Source organism: Canis lupus, chromosome 10 (genome assembly GCF_048164855.1).
Source record: "Canis lupus baileyi chromosome 10, mCanLup2.hap1, whole genome shotgun sequence".
Taxonomy (NCBI): Eukaryota; Metazoa; Chordata; class Mammalia; order Carnivora; family Canidae; genus Canis; species Canis lupus.
This window is the reverse complement of record NC_132847.1, coordinates 56,559,391-56,586,697: the sequence shown is the minus strand read 5'-3', so window position 1 is coordinate 56,586,697 and position 27,307 is coordinate 56,559,391. Positions and strand designations below refer to the sequence as shown.

The 27,307-nt window shown below is 36.9% G+C and overlaps 1 protein-coding gene across 5 annotated transcripts in view; it reads right to left on the bottom strand.

Moving 5' to 3' along the window:
• The window catches only part of TDRD7 (tudor domain containing 7), a 72,835-nt gene that overhangs the window by 44,324 nt on the left and 1,204 nt on the right, over positions 1-27,307 (bottom strand). Inside the window, exons 2-8 of one of the 5 annotated variants that reach the window (XM_072842032.1) lie at positions 26,237-26,405; positions 25,553-25,657; positions 20,106-20,242; positions 13,809-14,021; positions 11,159-11,300; positions 9,734-9,947; positions 466-539 (exon numbers count right to left, since the gene is read on the bottom strand). In XM_072842032.1, the coding sequence (XP_072698133.1) occupies positions 466-539; positions 9,734-9,947; positions 11,159-11,300; positions 13,809-14,021; positions 20,106-20,123 (661 nt within the window). In that variant the 5' untranslated portion in view covers positions 20,124-20,242; positions 25,553-25,657; positions 26,237-26,405. Of the gene's footprint in view, positions 1-465; positions 540-9,733; positions 9,948-11,158; positions 11,301-13,808; positions 14,022-20,105; positions 20,243-25,552; positions 25,675-26,236; positions 26,406-27,307 lie in introns of those variants that run through there. The other 4 variants (XM_072842031.1, XM_072842033.1, XM_072842034.1 and 1 more) reach the window with 4 other exon arrangements.

Here is a 27,307-nt window from a genome sequence, read left to right as displayed (position 1 = left end):
ATCCCTATTGGATTTTATAACCCAAGGAATCATTTATATTTGTACTTAGTTGCTTAGTGATCATTGCACACAGTGTAGGGTCCCAGACTTTTAAATGGTGGAGTACCTGAAACCATTTTATGAGGTGAAGCCCCAAGTTTATGTACTTTAAATTTTACTCTCTAATGAATGAGAGGGTTACAAGGGACACAAGTACCTCTGCAGGTGATACATGGCAGTGAAACAGAATTGGTCTGATGTGAGGAAGGCCTTATCTCAGAATAACGATATCCCTGAAGGTATTATTTTCTCTTTAGATTACATCATGTTATAATTTAAAGAAATGAGGAAAGAGTGGAAAAGAGATATATTTTAAGTAGGATAAGGTGAGAGCAAACGTGAAAAACCACCACCAGATATTTTTCTTGGGGCTCTGAAGCTCCAGAAGCCAAAAGGTATCATGAAGATAATGTTTAGAAAACATACCATTAATTTCCTTAGCACAGGTTCTTGAGAGATGCATCTGAAAAGGTGGTGGAAGGGAAGCCTTTGGGCTAAACCTAAGGTATTAAAAAAAAAAAGTAAGTTAAAATTCTAATAGCAGAGTTTATGCCAAATTTTAGACACCACTTTTTATTTAAAGTCTCTGCAGTACTGAACAGCAAAACAAGTCAGAATAAAATGAGCAAAAATGAAAATGGTACTTGGTATCAGCTTTCATATTTCATATTCACCAAGAAAAAAATGTGTTAAAAAACTCAAACTACAAATTTAAAAAGAACTTGGAAGTTAGATCTCCAATTAATTACCTTTAAGGAACTAGCCGTATAAAGAGGGAAAAAAATCATGCAAAGAATAAGCAATTGAACATAAAGTATATTTTGAAATATAACTAAAAAATGAAGGACTTCCATCACCAGATATTGAAAGGAGTTATAAAGTTACAACATTTATGATCTTTGAACAGATAAGTAAAATGATACAGAGCTTAGAAACACTCAATGTACATTGTATCTTAGCATATAAGAAAAGTGGCATTCCAAACCACAGAGGGGATTGCTCAAATAACAAGTTAGAAAAGAAGAAACACAGATTCCTCATACCTCATACCCTTACCCAAATAATTTTTGTATAAATTATATTGGATACATGTAGGAAGATTTTTCCAAATAGGAGGACAAAGACCAAACACACACACACCCCATTTGTGTTCATCTCGGTGTCTCTCACTAAACTCGGAGTGTCTTAATGACCTGTCCCCAGTACCTAGTGCAGTACTTGGTACAGGGAAGGGATAGTGAATATTGTAAAACTGAGTAATATGATTGAATAAATCAATCCCTGCACCTTGCCTAGCAGTGGGTATGGGACTAGAGTGGGTGACAATGACACAGTATACATATTTTCCAATTTTTGGATAGTATGGAAGACTCTAAAAATTAGATAAATTCTTTGAAATGAAGCATATCTCAAAATATTTTAATTCTACAATAAATTATTAAATGATAGGCTACCAATACAACTTATTTAATATACGATGTTATGCAACTCTAAGAGCATCGTATTTATGTGTTGATGCATCTGGGTAATAATAGAAGGTGCCAAAACACATCCAACTCCTACTTATGGAGAACTGTTAGGGAGACAGCACTCTTTTCCCTTGTGCCAGAGCCATAAAAATGTGAATTGGAACGCTCCCCTGCTTTGAGGGCTCTAGCAGCAGGCCGAGGGTTATGAACAAAGCGAGAGCACAGAGAGATTATGGCAAGGACAGCTATGGTTCAAGCATGGGTAGGTATGATGGATGGGAAAGAAAACAGTTGACAGAGCAGAAGAAAGTTTTCAAGGGAAACTGCAGGGCCACATGAAAAACAAACGTAAGATGAAAAAGGTCCAATCAATTTTATAACAGTAAGTATAAAAGATGTGTTTCTTTTTATTTTTATTTTATTATTTTATTTTTTTTTGATGTGTTTCTTAAAAAAAAAAAGATTTTATGTATTTGAGAGAGACAGACAGAGGTAGCGAGAGAGAGTACAAGCTGGGGGAGAGGCAGAAGGAGAAGGAGAAGCAAGCTCCCCACTGAGCAGGGAGCCTGACACAGGGCTCAATTCCAGGACCTGGAGATGATGATGACCTGATCCCAAGGCAGACACTTAACCAACTGAGCCACCCAGGGACCCCTATTATTTTGTTTCTTAAAAGACAAATACTTGGATGCCTTGGTTGGGCATTTGACTCTTGATTTTGGCTCAGTTCATGATCTCAGGGTCATGAGATTGAGCCCTGCATCTGGCTCTGTGCTGGGCATGGAGCCTGCTGTAGATTCTCTCTCTTCCTCTGCCCTGCCTCCTCCCCTCCAAAATGGCTTGGACTATCTCTCAAAAACAACCAACCAACCTTAGACTGGTCCAAAAAAAAAATCCCCCATCAAATCTAAACATACACTATTTATTAGAGATATATTCTTATCCCACAAACACTTATTTAAGAACCTGCTGTGTGCTGGTCATGAGCAGACAGTAATGATCTATGATTAAGCAAGAGAAACACACCCCTATCTCATGGACTATATGTGTGGTTGAGAAAACTAACTGTGGTAAGCAGCTATGACATGACCCTCAGTGATTCTTGCCTCTTGGTATCCACAGCCTTGTGTAATCTGCTCCCTTGAGTCACTTGTTTCTAACCAACAGAATATTTCAAGGTTGAGGGGATTACAAATGATTAGGTTACAAAAGACTCTAATTTCCCCCCTGCTAGCATAATCTCTCCCTTGCGGGCTTCAATGAAGCAAATGGACATACTGGGAAGGCCTATATGGAAAGAAATTGAAGATGGTCTTTGGCCAACAGCCAGGAACTCTGGCACCGAGAAAAAACTAAACGGAAATGATTATGCCAACAGCTATGTGCATTAGCCCAGAGGCAGATTCTTGCTCAGTTCACTCTAGCCATGGCCAGTACCTTCCTTCACTGCAGCCTCCTAAGAGATTGAAGCAGAGGACCTAGCTAAGTAGTATCAGATACCTGATCCACAGAAACTAGGACATAATAAATATACATTATAAATTGATAGATTTGTATGATCTCTTACAAGAAAATAAATAATAATGCACTGACAAAAATCTATTTATAAAAACAAAACCTATAAAGTGCTATGATACTGGCAATAGGTATAAGGAAAGCACATAATAGAAGTAAGAAACCAAATCAGGAGTAGAGAGAGGAGGAAGTAGAGAGTAAAGGTTATTAACACATTATAAACCTATAAGGACCTGAATAGTTTGGCACAGCAAAAGAATAGACAGGTAATTAAGGATTCTGAATGGAAAGCCCAAAACCCAAGTCATATAACAATTTCTTATTGGTAAAGACAGCATCTCAAACCAGTGTGGAAAGAAAAGATTATGTAATGACTGGTAGTAGGACATCTGGCTAATAATATTGCTAACTCTCACACTATACAACTACAGAAATTCTAGATAAGAGATTTAATGAAACCATAACATTATAAAGAAAACAGAAGATTTATTACATAATATTGGGGTAGAAATGCTTTTCTAAGCATAATACCTGAAGACAGCAGACACAAGGGGACAGATTAATAGATGTAACTATATAACATTTTAAAGTTTTTGTATAATGAAAATAACAAAATTAAATAAACTTAGAAGACACTGCCAACGTATTGTAAAGGGTCAACATCCTTAATTTATAAATTATTTTTACAAATGAGGAAAGAAAACAAACAGAAAAGTCATGCAAAGGACAAAGACATGTAACTCATAAAAGATCTACAAATGGCTGAGTAACCATGTAACAAAATTCTAACTTCCTTAAGAATCAATATCAAAGAAATAGACATTTAAACACAGGTACATTCTTTCACCTTTTAGAGTATCAACTAAAAAAGTGATGCCTAGTGTTGGCAGAAGTACAAATAAATAACCATACCCATATGCTTCTAAAATATAATTGGTATAATCTGTGCAGAGCACAAATTAGTTATAGCCTTAGTATATATACTGTCTTACCCTAGTCCTACCAATTTATTCTAAGGAACTAGTTGTGAATATATGCAAGGACTGTTCTACAAATATGTTCATGGTAGAACTGCTTATAGTAATGGAAATTGTTTATATTCAACAATAGGTGGTTGGATGATGGATTCCCATGAAAAGTGATAATGTAGGGGCACCTGGCTGGCTCAGTCAGAAAAGCATGTGACTCTTGATCTCAGGGTTGATCTCATGAGTTCAAGCCTCACATTGGGTGGAGAGATTACTTAAAATAAATAATCAAACAAACTAAAAAATGATAATGTAGAAGTACTCTTAATCATGTGGGTTAACAATATACTACCTTTTAAAACAGGTTATAAAACAGTAATACATAGCATGATCCCATTTGTATTTTAAAAACATATACATGTAAACAAAATAGATATATTTTTTAAGATTTATTATTTACTTTAGAGAGAGAGTGGGGGGGGGGAGTAGGAGAGGGGGAGAGAGAATCCTCAAGCAGACTCCCCACTGAGTACAGAGCCCCATGCAGGGCTCTATCCCTGGACCCTGAGATCATGACATGAGACATATTTTTTAAGATTTATTATTTACTTTAGAGAGAGAGAGTGGGGGGAGTAGGAGGGGGGGAAAGAGAATCCTCAAGCAGACTCCCCACTGAGTGCAGAGCCCCATGCAGGGCTCTATCCCTGGACCCTGAGATCATGACATGACAAGAGTCAGATGCTTACCAATTGAGCCACCCAGGCACTCCAAAAAGATAGATATTTTTAAATGTTTATATTTATGTTTGGATTGGAAGCAATTTTTAAAATTTCTTTTACTTCCTTATACTTTGCAAATTTTCTGTAACATACACATAGCACTTTTGCAATCAGAACAAAGCAATAAATGTATTTTAGAAAATGCTTCCTACAAATATTTAGTATGTACTAAACATACAACAAAATAAACACAAGTTTTAACATACTAAGACTTAGAAACCAATAATAAATTTATATTCATTTAGCTTAATACTTGAAAGATGCCTTTTTGATCATGCTACCTGTTGGCTAACACCAGACAGCCATTTATTCCTATCCAAAGTCCATGATCTTACTCACTATAATATACACTCAGCAATTTCTTCTCTCTTTCTCTAATGGAAACCTCAACTTCCAATACCATATTTATCTACGTTTTGTGGATAAATATCTTAAATATCACATTTAGTAATCTTACCACCTTAATAAAAATACAATGGTCATGAATTACATTATTTCAGACATAAACATTTATTTCCCTCACATAAGCCAGAGAAATCACAAATCAATCATATATCCTCACTCCTGACCACCTCCTTCTATTTCACTGGAGACACATGGTAAACTTAGCTTGATATCTACAATATCAGAAAATATCAGTTATGTTATTTTTCTAGAACATTCTACCTGTTAACTGGCCCACATGAGTTCTTAACTAGAGATCCTAAGAAAGGGCTTCTGGGGCCCACAAATCTCCTGAATTAATATTCAAAGATGTATGTATATGTGTACACATTTATTTTTCTGGGAAGATCATTTATACCTTTTATCAGCTTCTCAAAAGATTTGGTGACCCCCCAAATTTTAAGTTAATTACTGCTCACATATTTCACAGGTAGATAAAACATCTTTTGCTATTTTTCTATTTTTGGTAAGAGTAATTAAAAAATTATAATTAGAAAGGCTGCCCATAACATCTGCCACTGGGTGGTATTTAGATTTCTCTTAAAAGGAATCTTTCCATTTGTATCATGCTCTTAAAAAAAAGATCTGGTGAAGATGTTCTACACATCTTTAATAGTTTATAATTAAAATAGTCTGTTACATAATCCATGTAAAGAAAGCCAGCTGAGGACAGCTAGATATATAGTTCTTTATCATACTAGATATTGTACTATATGGAATTCAAAATTTTTATAGTGAAAGACAAAAGATAAAAGGATACATTGTGTTAATTCTCAAGACTAAAGCCATATAAGTAAAGCTTTTGCTTTCCTTTTTAAATTTTTTACACTTGATTCTTGAGCAACATTTGTTTGAGCTATGCAGGTTCACTAATACACAGATGTTGTTAAGTACAGTACAGTACTGTAAATGTGTTTTTCCTTATGATTTTCCTTTTTTTTAAATTTATTCATGATAGACATAGAGAGGGAGAGAGGCAGAGACACAGGCAGAGGGAGAAGCAGGCTCCATGCCAGGAGCCCGATGTAGGACTCAATCCCAGGACTCCAGGATCGCGCCCTGGGCCAAAGGCAGGCGCCAAACCGCTGAGCCACCCAGCGATCCCCTCCTTATGATTTTCTAAATGACATTTTCTCTCTTTTAGCTTACTTTATTGTAAGACTACAATATATAATACATATATAAAATATGTGTCAATCTACTATTTATGTTATCAGTAAAGCTTCTAGTCAATAGTGGGCTATTGGTTAAATTGGGGTGGGGGAGTCAAAAGTTATACATGAATTTCTGACTGAGGGGTTAACACCTCTAACTCCATGTTATTCAGAGGTCAACTGATTTTGGAATACATTTAAGTTCATGGGGAGTTGCAAAAAATATACACAGAGGTCCCATGTACCCTTCACTTAGTTCCCCCTAATGGTAACATCTTGCATGGTATAATAACAAAAATGAGCAGTTGACATTGGTACAATCCAGAGCTTATTCAACCCCCCCAGTTTTAGAGGTATGTACATGTGCATGTGTTTGTGCACATGGTTCTGTGCAATTTTACCACACATATAGATCCTTATAACCACCACTGTAATCAATAACCTACTGATTATCATCACCAGAATATAATCATAATCACCACAATCGTCCTATCACTATAAGGCCCCTTCTTGCTACATCTTTGTAGCCACACCCTTCCCACTTCTCCAACCCCTAACTATTGGCAACTACCTATCTGTTCTCCATCTCTACAATTTTGTCATTTCAAAAATGTTATATAAATAGAATCACACAGTGGGGCACCTGGGTGGCTCAGTTGGTTGACTGTCCAGCTCTTGGTTTCAGCTCAGGTCATGATCTCATGGATTGTGGAATTGAGCCCTGAGTCAGGCTCCCCACTCAGCAGGGAGTCTGCTTGAGGATTCTCTTTTCCTCTCCCTCTGCCCTTCCCCTACCACTCATGCACACATGCTGTCTCTAAAATAAATAAATAAATAAATCTTTTAAAAAATGATATTCCCCTATAGATGATGTGTCATTTCTCTCTGGCTGTTTTCAAGATTTTTTTTTTGCCTTTAATTTTCAGAAGGTTAATTATGATGTGTCTTCATGTGACTTTCTGAACTCTTGAATCTGTAGGTTTATGTCCTTAGACAAATTTGAGAAGTTTTCAGCCAAATACTAGCCAGGTGAATTAATTATAAGAAAAGTTTTTAGAATAAATTGTAAGTTATGCTGAAATAGCATACTTCAAATACTCACTCTTTTAGCCCCACTCTTTCTCTTCTCCTGAGTCTCTCCTGAGACTGATGATACAAATGTTAGACCTTTTCTCATTTTTCCCACAGGTCCCTAAGGCTCTGCTGGGTGCTTTATTTCCATAGGCCCCTCAGGCTTTGCTAGGTGTTTTTTAAATTTGTTTTATTTTGTTTCTGTAGGAAGTCTATTTACTCTGTTGTTCATACTGGGTCATTTCTATTACTCTATCTTCAAGTTCATGGATTCTCTCCTCTGTCATATTTACTCTGATATTGAGTTTACCCAGGGAATTTTGCATTCTGGCATTCCATTTTTTTATAACTATAGTTTCCATGTGGTTCTTTTTTATATGTTCTATTTCTTTGGTGAATTTTATGTTTTTTCCTTTTTTTCAAATTATTTGCAATTGTTCAGTGAAGCATTTCTAGGAGAGCTGCTTTAAAATTCTTGTCACACAATTTCAACGTCTGATTCATCTTGGTGTTGGCATCTGTCAACTGTCTTTTCTCATTCAAGTTGTCATTACTGTGGTTCTTAGTATAACAAGTGATTTTTTTTTTTGTATCCTGGACATTTGGACATATGTTAGGAGACTCTGAATTCTATTTGAAAGTCTTATTTTAGCAGGTAATTACCCTGCTTAGGTTTAGCACATAGCTCCTGGCCCACTTCTGTAGTCCTTAGTTCCAATTATCTCATTTTTTAGTACCCTCATGGTGCTATTCTGGTCTGGCATATTATTTGTTGCTGTTGGGGCTTCTTCTTGAACTCTATAGGTGCTTCCCATAGGAGCAGAATGCACTTCCCTGGGCCTAATGCTGCTAGGCGGAAGGGTGAGAACACATAGGCTGTAGGTCAGAAAGAACCATCCTGGACCTGGTCTTTGGTCTGCTTGATGCTGGCACAGCCTCCATGCAATCACTGCTGGTGCTACCTGGAAGAATGGAAGGCACTTACCCTAGGTTGCCCATTGCCACTAAGAAACAGGAGACACCAGATCATGGGATAGAGAATGCTCCCCTGGGCCCACAATCCATAAAGTCTAAGTTTTGCTGTCATTTTATAGACTAAAATCAAAATGGATCTTGAAATTCAGGCAAACAACTAGAGGAGACAATGGTACCTCAGTCACATACTGGACCCAACTAGTGTTTTAGGTCAAAGTCCAAGTTTTAACCATGTATTTCCTACACTTTATAGAAATTATAGTAACTAGCCATAAATAACATTAGATATATACCATTATGAAACTTTTATCTAACTTTTTAAAAAATAATTATTTCTAAATATTCTAGTATGAAGGCAGTGCTGGGATTTTTGAACACTGATTTAAACGGATATGATACAACCCAATTTGTTTTACAAAAACACAATAAGAATGAAACAATGTGATACCGGTCATCTATATCAGGGGTTGGTAAATTTTTTTCTATAAAGGGTCCACTAGTACACATTTTAGATTTTGCAGCATACTATTTCTGTACAACTACTCAACTCTGTGGTCGTGCAAAAGCAACCACAGACAATATATAAACAAAGAGATGTGGCTTTGTTTAAATAAAGCTTTATGAAAAAAACAGGCAAAAGGCCAAGTTTGGCCCATGGGTCATAGTTTGCTGACCTGAATTACCTTATAAAACCATAAGATTTAGAGCCATAAGGGAACTTTGAGGTCGCCTAGTTTAACATTTTCATTAAATAAATGAGGAAATCACAGCCCAAAAGATGAAATAATTTCGTTTTTTCACCTGACTAGTAAATGGCAGCACCCAAACTAGGACTTTAAGCTTGTTCTTATTCTGTCCAATATTCTGATTCATAGATGTATGATGCTACTGTATAATTATGGATATGATTGTTAGAGCACAGTGAAATATGCAAATCAATAAGATTTTACCCAAAATTTACAAAATTAATTATAAGAAATGTTTTTAGAATAAATAGTTTTAGAATAAATAGTTTTGCTGAAAAAGCATCTTAGAATAACTTGTGAGAGCTTTTTTTTTTCATATGAGAGCTTTTAACATGAATTTTATAGAGAGATTACCAAAAATGCAGAGAAAATATAAAATGAAGATATTCAGACAATGACATTCAGGTAGCAGGAAAAGAGGTTTCTACTAGTAATGACGTACTTCCCTACTACACATGAACTTACATTAGATAAAACACAAAGTATTTCCGTCTTACCCTGAACATACATTTCTAACATTTATTTTCCTACATTCACCAAACTTCTCCCTTTAGCCAGATAAAGCCCAAATACCTGTTGTTGGTAGACATGGTCACATGCCTCTGCACTGGAACGTCTTTGAATACTTCACTTCTGAGAGTTGTGTGTAATGTGTAAGGTGGCATTTCAGCATCAGACTTAACTCCAAGAGAGTTTCCTTTGTCTCTTAACAGTGTTGGATTAGGTTTTTTGCTGACAGAAAAATCTGAAGAAAATCCTGGTTGTCTGAGGGTTGCTTTAGGTTTTCCTATGAATTTAGGCATATATAATAAAATCAATTAGCTTCCCAAAAGCCTAGTTTCACTACATCACTCCCCTGTCCAGATGTTTTCTGTGGGTCTCTATTCTCAGAACAGTTTGTAAGAACACAAGGAAGTTGCCACTACAGGGTTTGTCAGTAGGGGAAGAATAGATTGGTATTTAGCAGATGAGATTCTTCAAAACATGGCTTTGTCTGCTAAACAAGCCAGTTACTGTCCCTCTACTCACCAATCAACTCTTCAGTGGCAACCACCTCATGTTGCTACAGATGCAGCATACTCAACCATATCTCAGTCTTCCCATCTCTTCTACATCAAATTCTTCTCATCATTCGAGGTCTGGGTTCAAGCCCCCCTTTGCCATGGAGCCTTCTATTGCCATGATTGCTCTCACCATGATTGCTCCCCTGTTAAAAATGCTAACTGTGACATTTATGCATTTACTCCAATAAAATATTGGATAAATTATAAATAATAAATTCTTGAGAATTTAGTTTTAGACTGATTATAAGCTCTCTGAGATATGGTTCAGTAAACACTGGCTGAGCTACCTACATCTTTGTGTATTATATAATTTATACTTTTTTTCTGAAAATAGAGGATTTAGTATAAAAGTATAAAGACATGACTTTAGTATAAAGACATGATTTGCTAAATAAGACATTAAATCCTAGGTTATTGGTTCATCCAACATTCTGAATTAAGCTTTTCCTCAAATAACTTAAAAGAATAAAGCAATACTTTGCCATAATAAGCTTAGTATAATTTACTCTGAGTTATTTCATGCTGTATAATAACTTAGCAAGTCACATTCATCATCTTCACTTAATTTCAAATGGAAATACTAGCTTTAGGATTCCCCCTTGAGGGATCCCTGGGTGGCGCAGCGGTTTGGCGCCTGCCTTTGGCCCAGGGCGCGATCCTGGAGACCCAGGATCGAATCCCACATCAGGCTCCCGGTGCATGGAGCCTGCTTCTCCCTCTGCCTATGTCTCTGCCTCTCTCTCTCTCTCTCTCTCTCTGTGACTATCATAAATAAATAAAAAAAAATTTAAAAAAAAAAAAAGGATTCCCCCTTGACATATGAATGTTAATAAATATAGGTGTTTGTCATGAATACAAGCAATATTTCCATAATTCCATATGACAGTGTATTCATAGACATGTTTAAAATTTTTAGCATATGAAAAGAACTTACCTTCTAGAAAAAATGGCATGGTTTTCTTTACTCTCATCTGACAATTAACTTGCCGCCCAGTTTTCCTTTTAGAACTCCTCTGACGAGCCACAAGCTGAGCAATTCTTGCAGTTTCTGTGCAGGCCATGGCATAGCAGGTAATCTATTCATGAGAGGCAAGGTGAGAAGAGAAACATTTCTCAGATTCACTGGCGCCTAGAGGCTGATTTTTAAAAGTGGATCTTAGTGAGTTTACACATCCCAAATCAAACTATATGTGAATATTTACGTCTCTCTCCTTGATACTGTTAGAGCAAAATTACATATTCTACAAAAGAAATCAAGAATAGTCTAGCACACTGAACAATCTATCCTCAAATTGAAAATTTTATTTATACCTTAAACAGGTATTCATTAGACATCTACAATGTGTTAGGTACTATGAGATTAAAAAATGAACCCAAAGAAACCTGTGTCACACATTATCTCATATAATCCTTGAGACATATTTTTTAAAGATTTTATTTATTTATTTATTAGAGACACACAGAGAGAGAGAGAGAAAGAGAGAGAGAGAGAGAGAGAGAGAGATAGAGGCAGAAACACAGGCAAAGGGAGAAGCAGGCTCCATGCAGGGAGTCTGACATGGGACTCGATACCGGGTCTCTAGGATCATGCCCTGGGCTGAAGGCAGCGCTAAACCACTAAGCCACCAGGGCTGCCCTCCTTGAGACATATTTTATTCCCATTTTATACATAGGTGACAGAGGCCCAGGAAAGTTAAGCTAACTTCCTCAGTCACACAGCTAGGCCATCTCTCTGAATGCAAAGTAGATACTCTTAATTGCTATTTCATTACCTTTCAAAGACCATCCGATCCTAATCTTGCCACTGAAGTGGATTAATTGGGTCACTTGGGACAAATCAGTTTACCGCCTACATCTTAGTATTCTCAGCTGTAAAACGGGAGTGGGCTTAGATCTGGGGTTTTCAAACTGTTCAATGACAGCTCCAGAACCTCACAGTGGCAGAGGAGTGAGGGTAAAGCAGGGCAAGCAGAAGCCCTGGACCCTGTGGCACCTGCTCATAACAGCAGCTCAGCTTTTTATCTTTTGAAAAAACTGGTGTGATATACAGGAGATTTTTTTTTTCAAGTATGTAGGTCTCTAAAACCGCATCTAGTGTTAAGGTCTCTGATTCTAAGTTGAAATCAAGAACAGGAAAACGATAGGCTTCATATAAGCCAAGGAATACACCTATTCTTTGGCCCAGTATTTCCATTCCTGAAAGTATATCACAAGAATATGATTGAAAAGAAAAAAATGTACATACCCAAATATGTGCAATAGAGGTTATTTTAATAATCAAAACCTGGAAATATTAAAAATGTCCATAACGGGAGGACAAGGTTGAGTAAATTATGGCGTAGTAATCATATGACGCATTATTAATTTATTAATTAACTCATGCAGACATTTGATCATTCACACATTCAAGCACATATTTATTTATGAAGCACCATTAGGGGTGAAACAACAATCATTCAACCTCAAGAAACTTACAAAGGAAAAGACACAAAGAGACTAAACAAAACACTCTGTGAGTGCTATCTTGATCTATTACAAAGTGTCAAGTAGACAGAGGGGCCACTTAAAGCTGCCTGGGAGAATCAGGGATGTTGAAACAAGTTTTATTATTACTATAATAATTAATTTATACATGCTCTTTATAAAAATGATTACAGATTAGGTGAACTTTCCCTTTGATCACTCTCCCAACCCTGGTCCCCTTTTCCCTCCTCTGCCCACTGTCTTCCCTATGCCACCAAACAGAGCAACTATCATAAGTTTCGGGGAGAAATACCCCAGATCCATTATATATATTTACACATGCAAAAATGTACCCAGAAGATGTGCTGTTTGGAGAGGTGGTGCTTTTTGTCTTTTGGACAATGATTTGTCTGTATCTTTCACATTGTACATTGGCAGATAGCAAGAGGTGAAATTGCTGGGTCACAGGTTACGTGCAACAAAACATTTCATTGCCACACCAAATTGCTATGTTATATATGAAATATTCTTCCAGAGAAACTAAAAAATTTAAATACTATGATCATATTGGTGTGAAGGCCAGGTCAGCCTAGAGAAAGAAAGGATTAAAGACAAGGAGAATGGTAGGGATATCCCTGTAATAATCAAAGTGCTGAATGATCCTTTAGAGATTGAATTAGGGTCCAGATAATAGGAACAGATAGGAATGAGGTCAAACAATCGGAATTTAAAAGTATCTATTAGCTTTGCTACCCAGGAGATCATTAAGACCTAGGCAAAAAGTTGTAGAAGGTTTATAACGCATGGGGTGTGACACCTGGCAGTGAGGTCTCCAGTACACTTATTTTGCTTGAATGTTGAAGACTGGGTAAACTTTAACTTTAAAATGTTTTATTTAATGTGATTAGAGTCTTATTTTTACAGTGAAAAGAATTTGAGGGATAAAATAAAAGACATCAGAATCTAGGCTTTGCTTTAGATGCTGTTCTAACACTACCAATCTCAAACCACTTAGCTAGTACTTTTCACTTTGACTCCTACCCTAGTTAGGAGATTAGAAGTGCCAGGTAGGCAATTAAGAATTTGTTTGACTCTCATGACATGCACAATTACCTTCTTACCTCTCCAGATCTACTAGTCTCTATCCTCACAACTGCTGGCACACTTCTCAGATAGGCTTCTAGTGTAGGGTAACCTAACTGCTTAAAGGGGATCCAGTCTCCAGTCAAGGATCTGTACTCTCCTTGGAGTCGGGGTAATGCTATTCCGTTCTTATGAGACTGTAGAACAGCTCGTAGCATTTTTGAAACCAGATCTGCTTCCAGCATCTTCACCTATAAGAACACAATAGAAGGTTACTATGATTCATTAGTCTGCAGATTCAAATAGATTTTCAGAGTGTACACGTGTTAGAATATCCCATCAACTGTTACTGAATACTTTCTGTGCTATTACCATATAGAGAAATAACTGATATGGTGGAGAAAGGCACAGAATACTATGAGAATATAGGGAAGTCAGACAGGCTAAAAGACTAGTCTAGAGAGGGAAAACACCAGGGACTTTTTCCCAGATAAGAGAAGGCCTGAACTAAATCCTGAAGGACATGAAGGAATCATTCAGGCAAAAAGGAAAAGGGTATGTGGGGTGAGGATGGGGAGCAGTATCAGCCTCAAGTAAAGAAAGGGAAGAGAAGGTTCAAAAGGAACAGAGGTCAAAGAGAAGTAACATGGTTAATTCTGAGGGATTCCAGGCAGTTAAGAGGCTGGACATGACTGAACAAAGACTCTATGATTATAAGCTGAGGACTGAAAGGTGGGGATAGGAGACGTGGAAAGAGGCAGACTCAGATGAGACTCCTACATTATGTTAACGTGCATTTTTGCCATACGTAATGTGGAGCCTTAGAGGGATTTGAAATAGGGGAATAAAGTGATCAGCTCTGCATTTTTGAAAGATAACTATTTGGTAGTGAGGAAGATAAATGCAAAGGAGAAAAACTAATGAGTTGTGAGGATACTTGGAAATGGAGGACTTGAAAACAGGGTTTTATTAATAAACAAAAAATCAATTTGAGAGGTAATTAAGATGTAGAATCAACTGAAATTGATTGGTTTGGATAATGAGGGAAGTTTCCAAGTTTCTAGCTTAGAACCATGGTGGGTAGTAATGATCCACATGGAGATGAAGCAGAACAAGTTTGCAAGAGAGGAAGAGAATGAATTCATTTGAGATGTACGGAGGCTGGAATGCTTGTAGGTCAGCCACACAGATATACTCGTTAGGAATTCAGGTTAGAGGTCTAAAGTGGAGTTAGAGTTGTTGGTCTTCAACATATATGTGGTATTTGGTATCCAGGGAGTCAAAAATAAGGCTAAGGATGGACCTCTGTGGAAGGCCATCGTTAAAGCATGGGCAGAGTAAAAAGAACCAAGAAAAGGCTGAGGAAAAAGTGACCAGAAAGAAGTAGAAAAGGCAGAGCTTGTGTCATATAAGCAGAAAGAGACAAGAACCAAAGAGAATGGCATATTAAAATGTGTCATACACAGAAGACAGGGCAAGCAAGAGAAAAAAATGAATTTTGGTACCTAGGAAATCTGTGGGGATCCTGGCTGAGGATTTTCATTGGCCAGTAACTGCCATTTTGCAAGATTAACCACTCATACTTTCTTTGGACTAACAGTAAATAGAATGGTAATAATACAATGAGAGAATGATATTTAAGAAGCCAGGAAAAGTAGGCTTAGGAAGGCAAGCAAGCCATGGACAGTTTATTAATTCTTCCTTCAACAGTGCTACCCGACAGAACTTTCTGTGCTAATGGAAATGTTTTATATCTGTGCTGTCCAATACATGTGGTGATTGAGCACTTGAAATGTAGCCAGCACGACTGAGGAACTGAATTTTTAATTTAATTGGAATTAAATGTAGCTAGTGGATGCTATATTGGACAGTACAGAATTCTAGACAGTCTTATTCTTTCTCCAGTTTAGAAAACAAAAAGAGGAATAGCATACAATGCTAGCATTTCCCTCATTTGTCAGTCTGAAAAGGAGAGATCAGCTTATTTGTGAGTGCTCTTCATTATAAATGTGGTACTCAAATGATAGCGAGGTTTACGTGGCAGATAACTTTAAAAAATTTATTATATATATTTCCCTCTACTAAACATTAACTCTGATCAAACTGTCACCACCAGCACCCACATTTAATTAATACTATGTGTATATACACAATGTGTAGTATAATATTATTTGGATGGAGAATGCGAAAAATACATATACTGTAAACCTTATAGCAACCACTAAAATTTTTTTAAAGAAGCATAATTAGCCAGTAGTAAAGATAAAACAATAAAAATTCAATCAAAAAGTAATGAGATGTATGCCTGAAATTATATAACGCTGGATGTTAACAACACTAGAATTTAAAAAAGGGGGGGGGGAAGAAATTAAAAGTAAAAAAAAAAAAAAAAACTTAGGCAAAAAAAGGGGAGAGGAACAGATAGCAGAAATAGAAAAGATCTGGCAAAATGGTAGATTTAAAGCCAACCACGGCAACAATTACATTAAATGTAAACTGCTGAAAATATCTAAAAAATTTAGGATTGGTGGAGTGGATATAAAAACTTAACTTATACACTATATATATGAGAAATCTATTTTAAATAACATACAACATAGGTTCAAAGTAAAAAGATAGACAAAGATTTGTCATACATACATGATTAATTAATACAAGAATAAGGAATACCATCTGAGATAAGGATAGACATTACATAATTAAGGAGTTAATTCATCAGGAAGATATAATAATCCTAAATGTGACTACACCAAATACCAGGGCTTCAAAATACATGAAGCAGAAGCCAATAGAGCTGAAAGAATAAATATATTCATAATTGGAAAATTCAAAACTTCTCAGTAATTGGCAGAATCAGTAAACAAAACATTAGTAAGGTTATAGAAGAGCTGATTAACATCAAGCAAACTGACCTAATTGATATTTATAAAACACTCTACCCCAATAATAGCAGAATATACATTCTTTTCTGATATACATTATATATAGACACACATTTAGAGAATATATTCTGGGACCTACGACAATCCTTGATCAGTTTAAAATAACTGAAATTATACAAAGAGTATTCTGTGACCAGAAAAGAAAATTAAATTAGGTGTCAGTAACAGAAAGATATGTGGACAATCTCTATGTATTTACAAATTTAATGATATGCTTCTAAAAATCAAGATCAGAAAGGAAGCATCTTTTAAGACAAAAACATCAAAATTTTTTAATAAATGAAAACACAATGTGCAAAAATTTGCTAGATGCAGTTAAAACAATATCTAGAGGGAATTTTGCAGCATTATACACTTATGTTAGAAAAGAAGAAAGGTCCCAATTCAGTGATCTAATCTACTACTTTGAGAAAAGAGTAAATTATACCAAAAGTAAGTAAAAGGAAGGAAGTAATAAAAATGAGAGTAAAGTCAATATTGAACTGATGAAACACATTAGTAATGAAATAGAATAGAAAGTTAAAGAAAAAATCATGAAGCCAAAACTAGTTTTTTAAAAACATCAATAAAATTGATAAACTTCCAGGTAGATTAATCAAGAAAAAAAAAAAAAGAGAGAGAAGACATGAATTAGTAATAATGGGATTGAAGAACAGGCCATCAATACAGATCCCATAGACATTAAAAAGGAAATATGAATAACTTATGCCACTAAATTTGGTCAATTAGGTGAAATGGAGTAAATTTACTATAAGACACAAATTCCGAAGTTTATTCAAGATGAAATAGATAATATCTCTATATGTATTAGAAAAGTTGAATTTGTAGTTAAAAACCTTCACACAGGAAAACTCAAACCCAGATGGGTTTTATTGCCAATTCTACCAAAATCTTTTTTTTTTATTTTTATTTATTTATTTATGATAGTCACAGAGAGAGAGAGAGAGAGGCAGAGACATAGGCAGAGGGAGAAGCAGGCTCCATGCACCGGGAGCCCGACGTGGGATTCGATCCTGGGTCTCCAGGATTGCGCCCTGGGCCAAAGGCAGGCGCTAAACCACTGCGCCACCCAGGGATCCCCAATTCTACCAAAATCTTCAAGAAAAAATACTTCTACACAAACTTACAAAAAACATAGGGGAAGGGAATCCTAAATTCATTTTATGAGGTTAGCATTATGCTGATACCAAAACCAAAGACATTTTGTGCTAAGAAAAGCAAAAACCAATATCCCTCATTAACATAACTGCAAAAATTCCTAACAAAATATTAACAAATCAAGTCTAACAATATGTAAGAAGGGTAACACATCACGATCAAATATGGTTTACTCTAGAAATGGAAGACTGATTTAACATTCATAAATCAACCAATGTAACTGACTATATCAACGACTAAAGGGGGAAAAACCACATGATATCAATAGGTGAAGAAAAGACATTTGACAAAGTTCAAAATCATTTATGATGAAAAAACTCTCAGAAAATAAGAATAGAAGGGGACCTCCTCCACCAGATAAAGAATACCTTTGAAAAACCCATAGCTAACATAATATGAAACAAGAAAAAAAATGAATGCTTTCTCCCTAAGATGGTAACAGGGCAAGAATGTTCCCTCTCTTCATTCCTATTCACACACCACATTGGAGGTCCTAACAAGTGCAAAAAGACTGTTTTCAAGACTTATTATAATAATATATTAACCAAGTAATGTAGGTATTGTCAAAAAGACAGATACATCAATGGAATAGAATACATAATCCAGAAATAGACCAACATATATACAGTCAACTGATTTTGGACAATGTTACCCAAAAATTCAATGAAGAGTGCAGGAACACTATTCATCCATTTGCAAAAAATGAACCCCATACCATATTGAAAAATTAACTCAAAACAGACCACTTAGGTCTTACTTGAAAAAGCTAATACTGTAAAACTTCTAAAAAAAAAAAGGAGTAAATCTTTGTGATCTTGAGTTGGGCAAAGATTCTTTTAGAACCACAGAAGAAAAAACTGACAAATTGGATCTCATCAAAGTTTTAAATTTCAGCTCTTTTAACTTTAAATTTCTGTTGAGAAAATGAAAAGACAAGCCACAGACTGAAAGAATATATTTTTATAACACCTCTGGAAAAGGACTGGTAGCCAGTATATATAAACACTCAAAACTCAGTAAGAAAACAAAGATCCCAATTTAAAATGTGCAAAAGGTCTGAACACATACTAAAGTAGAGACATAGATGGCCAAAAATCATATTATTCATTAAGGAAATGAGAACAAAATTCACAATGGGGCATCACGACACATCTATTAGAATAGCTTAAACTTAAAAAAAAAACAACAACAATATGAAGCGCTGATGAGAATATAGAGCAACTGAAATTCTTGTACGTGTCTGGTGGACTTGCAAAACAGTATTTTGAAAAATAGCTTGGCAGTTTCCTATGAAGTAAAAAAACATAGACTTATCATACAATCCAAAAAACTTACATATAGGTAATTACCCAAGAGAAATGACATATGTCCATACAAAAACTTATACTTAAATGTTTATGGCTTTATCCATAAGTATCCCCAAATTAGAAAGAATTTCAAATGTCTAAACAAATGTGGCACATCCCTGCAGTGAAGTACTACTCAGCAATTAAAAGGAACAAACTATTGATTCATAAAACTGTATGAACGACTCTCACACTATGCTAAGTGGAAGAAGCCAGATACAAAAGACTCTATGCTGTATGATTCTAGAAAAGGCAAAACTATAGGCATAGAAGTTAGGTCAGTGGTTGACAAGGGACGGGAGTATAGGGGAAGAGACTGACTACAAAGAAGGCACAGGGTAATTCTGGGAGTGATGGAAATACGGTCTATCTTGATTGGCAAATTATATGTTTGTCAAAATTCATAGAACTGTAAACAAAAAAAGGTGACTTTTATTATATGTAAAGTATACATCATTAGGTCTGAGAATAAGGAGTTCTTTCAAGTTGTGCCACTTTACAGTCAACTCTCATCCTCTTATACATGCTGTCCTGGCTCCTGGCAACCACTGATCTGCTTTCTGACATAGACCACTTTTTGCCTAGTGTTCTTGAGTTTCATCCATGTGTCCCCATTGATCTTTTTTTTTTTTAATTTTTATTTATTTATTTATTTATGATAGTCAGAGAGAGAGAGAGAGAGAGAGAGGCAGAGACACAGGCAGAGGGAGAAGCAGGCTCCATGCACGGGGAGCCTGATGTGGGATTCGATCCCGGGTCTCCAGGATCGCGCCCTGGGCCAAAGGCAGGCGCCAAACCGCTGCGCCACCCAGGGATCCCTCCCCATTGATCTTATACTATGATAAGTAGTATGTCATTGTGCGGACATGCCACCAATTCATTTACCCACCTGAATGTTGCTAGGCATTTTGGCTGCTTCCAGTTTGGGGGTATTACAAATAAGGCTGTTTTGAAAAGTATAAATCTTCAGGTAGACATATGTTTCTCTTTCTCTTGTGAGAATCCAAATTCTGAGATTCAGATTTTCTAAAAATTTAATATACACAATAATTCTGAGAGGAAAGTATTCTCATTCTATAGATAAGAAAACCAAAGCTCAGGGAAGTTAAATAACCAAGATATGATAAGATGTGTGGAAGCTATTCACAGGGATGGTATAAATTCCAAGTCAGTGAGATAGAAAGGCACTTTAAAGAGTAAACAGAAAATTCATGGCAGCAAAAAATGACAGCTGTAGAGTCTCAGAACCTCCGTCCCCCTGGTGTCCAACTACACTTTGAGTGTGTTGGGGAGCAGCTAAGAGAGGACGGTTTGGGGATATATATTTCAAGGTTGCTAGAAGTTAAATCTAAAGTGTAAATTCTGGCTCTTAAGTAGTTAACTCCTGATCATAAGAAACACACTTTGATTTGTAATGGTTCCTGACTCAGTGGTCAAAGATCACTGAACCTACGCTGCACTATTTTTTTTCTCCAGGTAGGAGAAATGGAGGCTGGCCAAGTTCTAATTTGCAAGAGGAAAAACTAAAGGATAACCTACTAACTTCCCAGAGCCAAGCCTCCCCAACTTTTTTTACTTCCACCTTTCCTACCTTCTTTCCTTCAAAACTCTGTCCCTCCCACCTGTTCATCTAGAGCTTTTCTGAGTAAAGCTGGACTTTGCATCTCTGTATATCAGTAGATGGGCCCTGACTAGGAGTTATGCACACATGATGTGTAGATATAATGCCAAGTGGTCAGCACACATATAGGAACACACCCATCTGGGTGTGAGCAGTGTACCTGGATCTGTTTAGACTAGACTGTTTAGTACATCTAGTTCCTCCCCAGTCAGAACCACTATGAACTCCTGCTGAGAGTTTCAGTAGGAAAGACTTGTCCCTCACTTTGAGAAGGAGTTTCTACTTCCTCTTCCTTCCCTTCCTTCTGGAAAGAGTATCTGTTCCATTACAACCTCCTTACTGTGGTCTACTTTTCCCCAGCTACATTAGTGGGTGGGCAGCAATCACTAACTTGTGGGAGTAAAAAAAAAAAAAAAAAAAAAAAAAAAATTCTCCTAAATGCATTCTACTCACCAATGCACATCCTATGACTAAAAACTAATAGAACCCCAATATGACGCTGGTTTGAAAAGACAAGTCTAATCCCATCTTAGAATCTTAGAAGCTAATCAGAGACTGGTTCTGCAGGCTGCCCTATATGAAAGCCTTCTACTTCTTCCACCCTTGGGAGAACTACTTCAGACCACTTTCTCTGAAATGTCCCCTCTATCTTCCTACATTATACTCTGAAAGAGCTGCCAGTAAGGGTCACCCAAACAAACAATTTGGGGGTGTGCTGATAAGTAGTAGTTGATATACTGATTTTGATTTGACTGTGGGGAGAGACAGGATTGCAGAAGGCTGTGCCCATGCCTCCTCTTACTGGTGTCTCCAAGTTCTATATCACTATGCAAAGAGCACTTATTTTCCTAGGACAAATCCTTTCCCCTGGGGCCCTGATCTCCTCTGTAAAATGAAGCAATTCTGTATTCATGGTTCTCAACTCCTTACCACCATCACCTCATGATACATGAAGACAGGCTGACATTCACAATTCCCCCAATTCTGACTACCTCTGTGGTGAGCACTCTAGTCCACACCAACATCTCTTGCCTGGATTGGGGCAATTGCCTCCTAGCTGGTCTCAGCTTCCAGTTCACCTCCAAAAATCTATTCTCCATATAGAGGCCACACAGCTCACTGCCTCAGCTCCTTCAGGTGTTTGCTCAAAGGTCACCTCCTCAGCAAGGCCTTCCCTGGCCACCCTATCCAAAATTAGAACTGTTATGCTGGCTGTCCAGTATTCCCTACACCCCTTCCCTACCTTATTTACTTAGTTACTTAGTTACTTAATTACTTAGTTACTTAGTTACTACCTTACTTACTTACTTCCCTACCCTACCTTACTCTTTTGCATTTATCACCACCCAGTATTCCTTATTTAATTGTACCATCTGTTTTCCCAACTTGATTATGAGCTCCATGAAAGCCAGAATTTGTGAGGCTTTGTGTATTACTGAATCCCTAGTGCCTAGCCCACAAGAGCTCAATAAATATTCAATGAATAAATGAGAAATACTCCATCTACCTAATACTCCTTTTCTACTTACTAAAATATAACATAATGCATGTGAGCTATGAAAGGAATCATCTTTACTTTATTAAAAAAACAACTTAAAAATTTTAATGATTATTTTTAACTAACTTAGACAGCCAGTTATGTCACCAAGCTGTGGTTGAGAACCATCAGGTAGATTATTTCAAGGCCCTCCACTCTGAGCCAGTGTTCTCAACAAATAGGCCCACGTTAGGGACACAGTGTTACTGTAAGAAGTTAACACATCCCGATGAGCTGTAGACGCTGCCTAATATTGGTAAGTATCTCACACATACTTGTATTCCTGTTTTTCCAACAGTGGTCATATACTGTTGGGATTTACAAACAAATTAATACTGAATTCACAACAGCTTTTAGTAGATATATGTTTATATCAACCAATGGACACTAGAGGCATAACTACTAGTATGCAAAGTTTCACAAAGGTTTTTAAAACATTAAAACAAACAAACAAACAAAAAACACCCTTATACTAGAGAGGACTGGGGAGCAAGACTTGACCACATGGCTGCAATCCAAATTAAATATCCCTTCCCTCCTTTCTTTACCCCACACCTGGCTTTTTTTTTTTTTTTTTAAACGTATGCTATTTTCATGGAATGATGTAATTCTTTATTTGCAAACACCTTTTTGGAGGGAAAGGTAGTCCCTTACACTCTGAGACTGAAGATATCAAAGCTAGTGAAGAGGCAGTTATGCACAGTAAAGCCTGGAAGGGAAAAATGTGACTATACATCTTGCTCAGATGTAGGTTCATCTTCTCATGCTCGTCAATTTCTTCCAGTTGGATTTGGGATCCCTACGTTAGCATTACTACTTTAGGCAATGAACAAAAAGAAAGTTATGACTAAAGCTTTAAAGAAATCACTATTTTCTAAGCTATATTGGCTTAAAATGTTCTAAATGTTTAATTCCTTGATTGTCATGGCATTTTTTGAGATTTTTCTGAATGGCAATTACCCTCAATAACTTTTGTAAAAAGCATACAATACTTTCCTCTAACTATGAAATTAAGTTTATTATTTTGGATGTCATCCATTAGAAGCACAAAAGGAAATTTATGGGAATTTCAACTCTGTCTCAATGGCAAACATTCAAGCATCCTCTCCACCAAAATTAAGTTTGAAGTTTCTCTAAAGTGGCTCCTCAAATTTTTTACGTTGCCCTTTTGACTCTCTTTACCCTTTATTTCTTCTCTCTGAAAGTGTTGTGAGAAATAGAATTCTGAGTTTAAGAAAACTCAAATTATTTTTATTTTGAGAAAGTTATGCAAGTCGTGGTGACCACAAGTTCGGCTGTTTGAGAGAAATAAGGCTGGCTATCTTTGTTTTAGACCACAGCGTTTCAGGTTAAAATTCTTTTTTTTTTTTTTTTTTTTTTTTTTTTTATGATAGTCACACAGAGAGAGAGAGAGGCAGAGACACAGGCAGAGGGAGAAGCAGGCTCCATGCACCGGGAGCCCGACGTGGGATTCGATCCCGGGTCTCCAGGATCGCGCCCTGGGCCAAAGGCAGGCGCTAAACCGCTGCGCCACCCAGGGATCCCTCAGGTTAAAATTCTTAATGGTTTCCTTAGATAATACAGGGTCTGCTTCCCCAGAATCCTAAACATTAGCAGAGTAATGTTGAGGTGGGAATGCAGAATTATTTAATCAGAGTACTTTTGACTTGGAAAACCAAGTCAAAACCAAAACCATCCTTAGATAATACAGGGTCAGCTAGCAAAGACCTTAGAGAGGAAGAAAATGGTCACCATAGGTCACAACAAATTGCACTTGACTTTCCCTTCCTTCCTCTCACTCTTTTTCCTCCTCCTTTCCTTGCCTCTCTTCTGAATGACAAACATCAACAGTAGAGTTATATGAGCTTACTAGGGTACTTGACATTCAGTAGTTACTTGCATTTCCTGGAAGCATGATGTGGATGAGAAACTACCTAAGAATATATGCCTTAAATGGCATATGGCACAATGATAAAAGCATTGGTATATAGGAGAAATCTTTAGGACAGCATTAAATTTGAAATATCAGAATTTTCACAGATTTACTTATTTGCCTCTTTAACATACTTGTGAACTGGAAAGCTTGGTAAGTAAAGCTACTGGATCTCCTCCAAGATTACTCACTTAATTAGTAGACAAAAAGTCACTTACTGCTTTGGCAAAGGCTTAGGGAGCAGAGATTTCCTGCTAGACCACAATCCCCACAATGTTCCCACACACTGCCCAGCTTAGGAAAGCAGCATAGGATGGTGAGCCCAGCGTCAGAGTAGGGAGGTGAGAGAAGCATGGAATACTGGTGGGCCTCTTCATACCACCTCCTCCAAACCCTTCAGTTTAATAATGAGGAAGCAGGCCCAGGATGATTATTCCAGGTCTCACATATTTTTATGGCCAGAACCACAAAAAGAGCCCAGGTCTTCTGGTTCCCTACTTTAGGGCTTCCTTTAAGATAGCTGCTCCAAATGTCTAGAAATGGCTTCTGCAAGTAAATTGGACTTAGGGAACACTGACTTACTGATCAACCCGTAAAGTGGCATGAAACAGGGATCTGCCATGTTCTGATTTAAGGGTATGGCACTCAAATCCAAAAGAATCTCTGACTATTGCAAATATTTAGTGGTGGCAACTGACATCTCCTTTTATCCTTTCACTCTGTCCTTTTTCTTTTTCCTACACAATAAATCATAGTACTCCACAAAGTGCTAATAATATACAAGTGGGGCTAGGAATAGGGGAAAGTAATGACAGCCTTTAAGAAAGTGATATGTAAATATCCTAAAATAATAATTCTCACACTCAAAACTGTATTTTGGAAATTCACAGCTTTTCTCTTCAATACACCTGATAATCATCCTGAGAAAGTCTTGTTCTGAAGAATGTGGCTTCGGTGTCCTCTAGATACAGTCTTTACCACAGACTGAGCCTCCCTGACTCAGTCGTTTGCAAGTCCACGTGCTTCCCGGAGCCTAAAATGCCTCACTAGCCTTCAGCCCAGCTGGTCTGGCTCTCACCCATGCTTTCTCTTCTCTAAGTTTCTCTTTTCTCAACTATTTCCAACTATACTGTTTGTCTCATCTTCCACCATGTCATAAATTTGAATGGCAGAGTGGCAGTAAACCTCAGAATAAATTGGAAGAATTATTAGGGTAAATTGAAATCACCAAGTAATCTCTCTTACCTTCTTTACTCAGCTCCACAATTCTTAGTAGCTCCTTCAGGTAAATACTTGTGGTAACTGGCCGCCCTTTTACTCGAAGACACTATTTTAGCAATAAGCCAGGCCCTAAAAGTTCAGAATGTCTGTGTATAAAAGATTTTAGATGTCATCGAGTTTATCCCAAACGCCTCATTTTACAAACCAATAAACTAAGCCTAAGAGAGGGAAAGTTTTGGTCTAAGACCCAAACTTCAGGGAGATTTCTCATAATTGCAACAGTTTAACATGTTCTTTTTTCTTTTCCATTGCAGTACAGTCTACTTGTTACCACCTCAATTACTCCTTTACCAACTCTTTAAAAGGAAAGATACTAAATAATGCTCTCAGGTAGTGGATATATTTCCATAGGGTATATTTAGGGGGCATTTATTATTATTATTATTATTATTATTATTATTATTAATCATTGTAATTTCAGGTTCTAAACTATATATGCATTACTAACTACATATTATGAACAATAAGTAAGGGCTTTCCATAAATCTACATCTTAGAGGAAAAAAACCTCTTGAGATAATAAAGTGGCTTAGTTAGGATTTGGGGTCTTAATCCTAGTTCTGCTACTAATTAGCTGTGACCCTGAGTGAGAGGCATTTCAGGGCTCTTTTTTTCATATGGAAGATGGACAAGATCCTCAATTCTCACCTTTCCTTGGAGTCCTTCAAGTTCTGAAGTGGGATCCAAAGAACTAATGGAAACCATAAGTTTGCTTCCTTCTGACAAAGCTGCACAGCTATAATATTGAGTTTGCTTTGGAGTCACTAGGTATCCTGTGCTGACCAACAGCTGTAATTGGCATATATACACATCTCAGCTAAAAATGACAAAATCAATTACTTTTAAACATTTTGAATGACAAAATTTAAAAAAAAAATTGGCCCGTTGGGGCAATAATAAAAATGAAGCTTTCAAAAGCACAGAGACAGGAGTAGAGGGCAGAGAAGATAAGTTTTGCATAGAGAAAGAAAAACCGATTCACATAAATATGAAATTATATTTCACTCAAGTACCAAAGAACTTGGGTCCTTACTGTATTCATTGGCTGATCCTGAAAAGTGCCCAGATGCAAATCACTCTGTTGAATCTCAGTTCTTGAAAATAGCACTTGATCAAACAAGAACAGGCACTTAGAGTTGGATTATAAAGCATTTTCCTTTACATTCATATTGTCTCCAACTAGATTATATTTCACAGAAAATTTAAAGAGAAGTCCCTCAAGAAGTTTAAATCGCTTGGTATAAAACACACTAGTTCATTCAGTCACGTTCAACCAATACACTTAAAAGGGCATTAGCAGGGATTATGTTCCATCTCCAGTCTACAGGGACTGAAATCCGAAGGCACTGCCAACTGCTGCCTCGCAGTTCTCACAGCGTTTAACTAGCAGAGAAGAAATCTGTGTGCCACCAAAGAGCCCTGGGCTGGGGCACTGGACATGTGGATTCTAATCCAGCTAGCCTCCGGGCAATTCCCTGCACCCAGCACAGTACTTTGCACCTAACTGACATTCTGAAATGTCAATTAAGTGGGAATAGAAAATTCCCCACCACATGCCGATTAATTGTTATATCAGAGAACTCCAAGCAACTGAAATCCAATTATGTAAGACGTGGAAAGTTTGGTGGAAGGAAAAGAGTCAACATTTCTCGACCACTATTGCAAACCAAAGGATTTGCATCGGGTGACCTCACAAAAGCTGTGTGGAATTATGTTCAA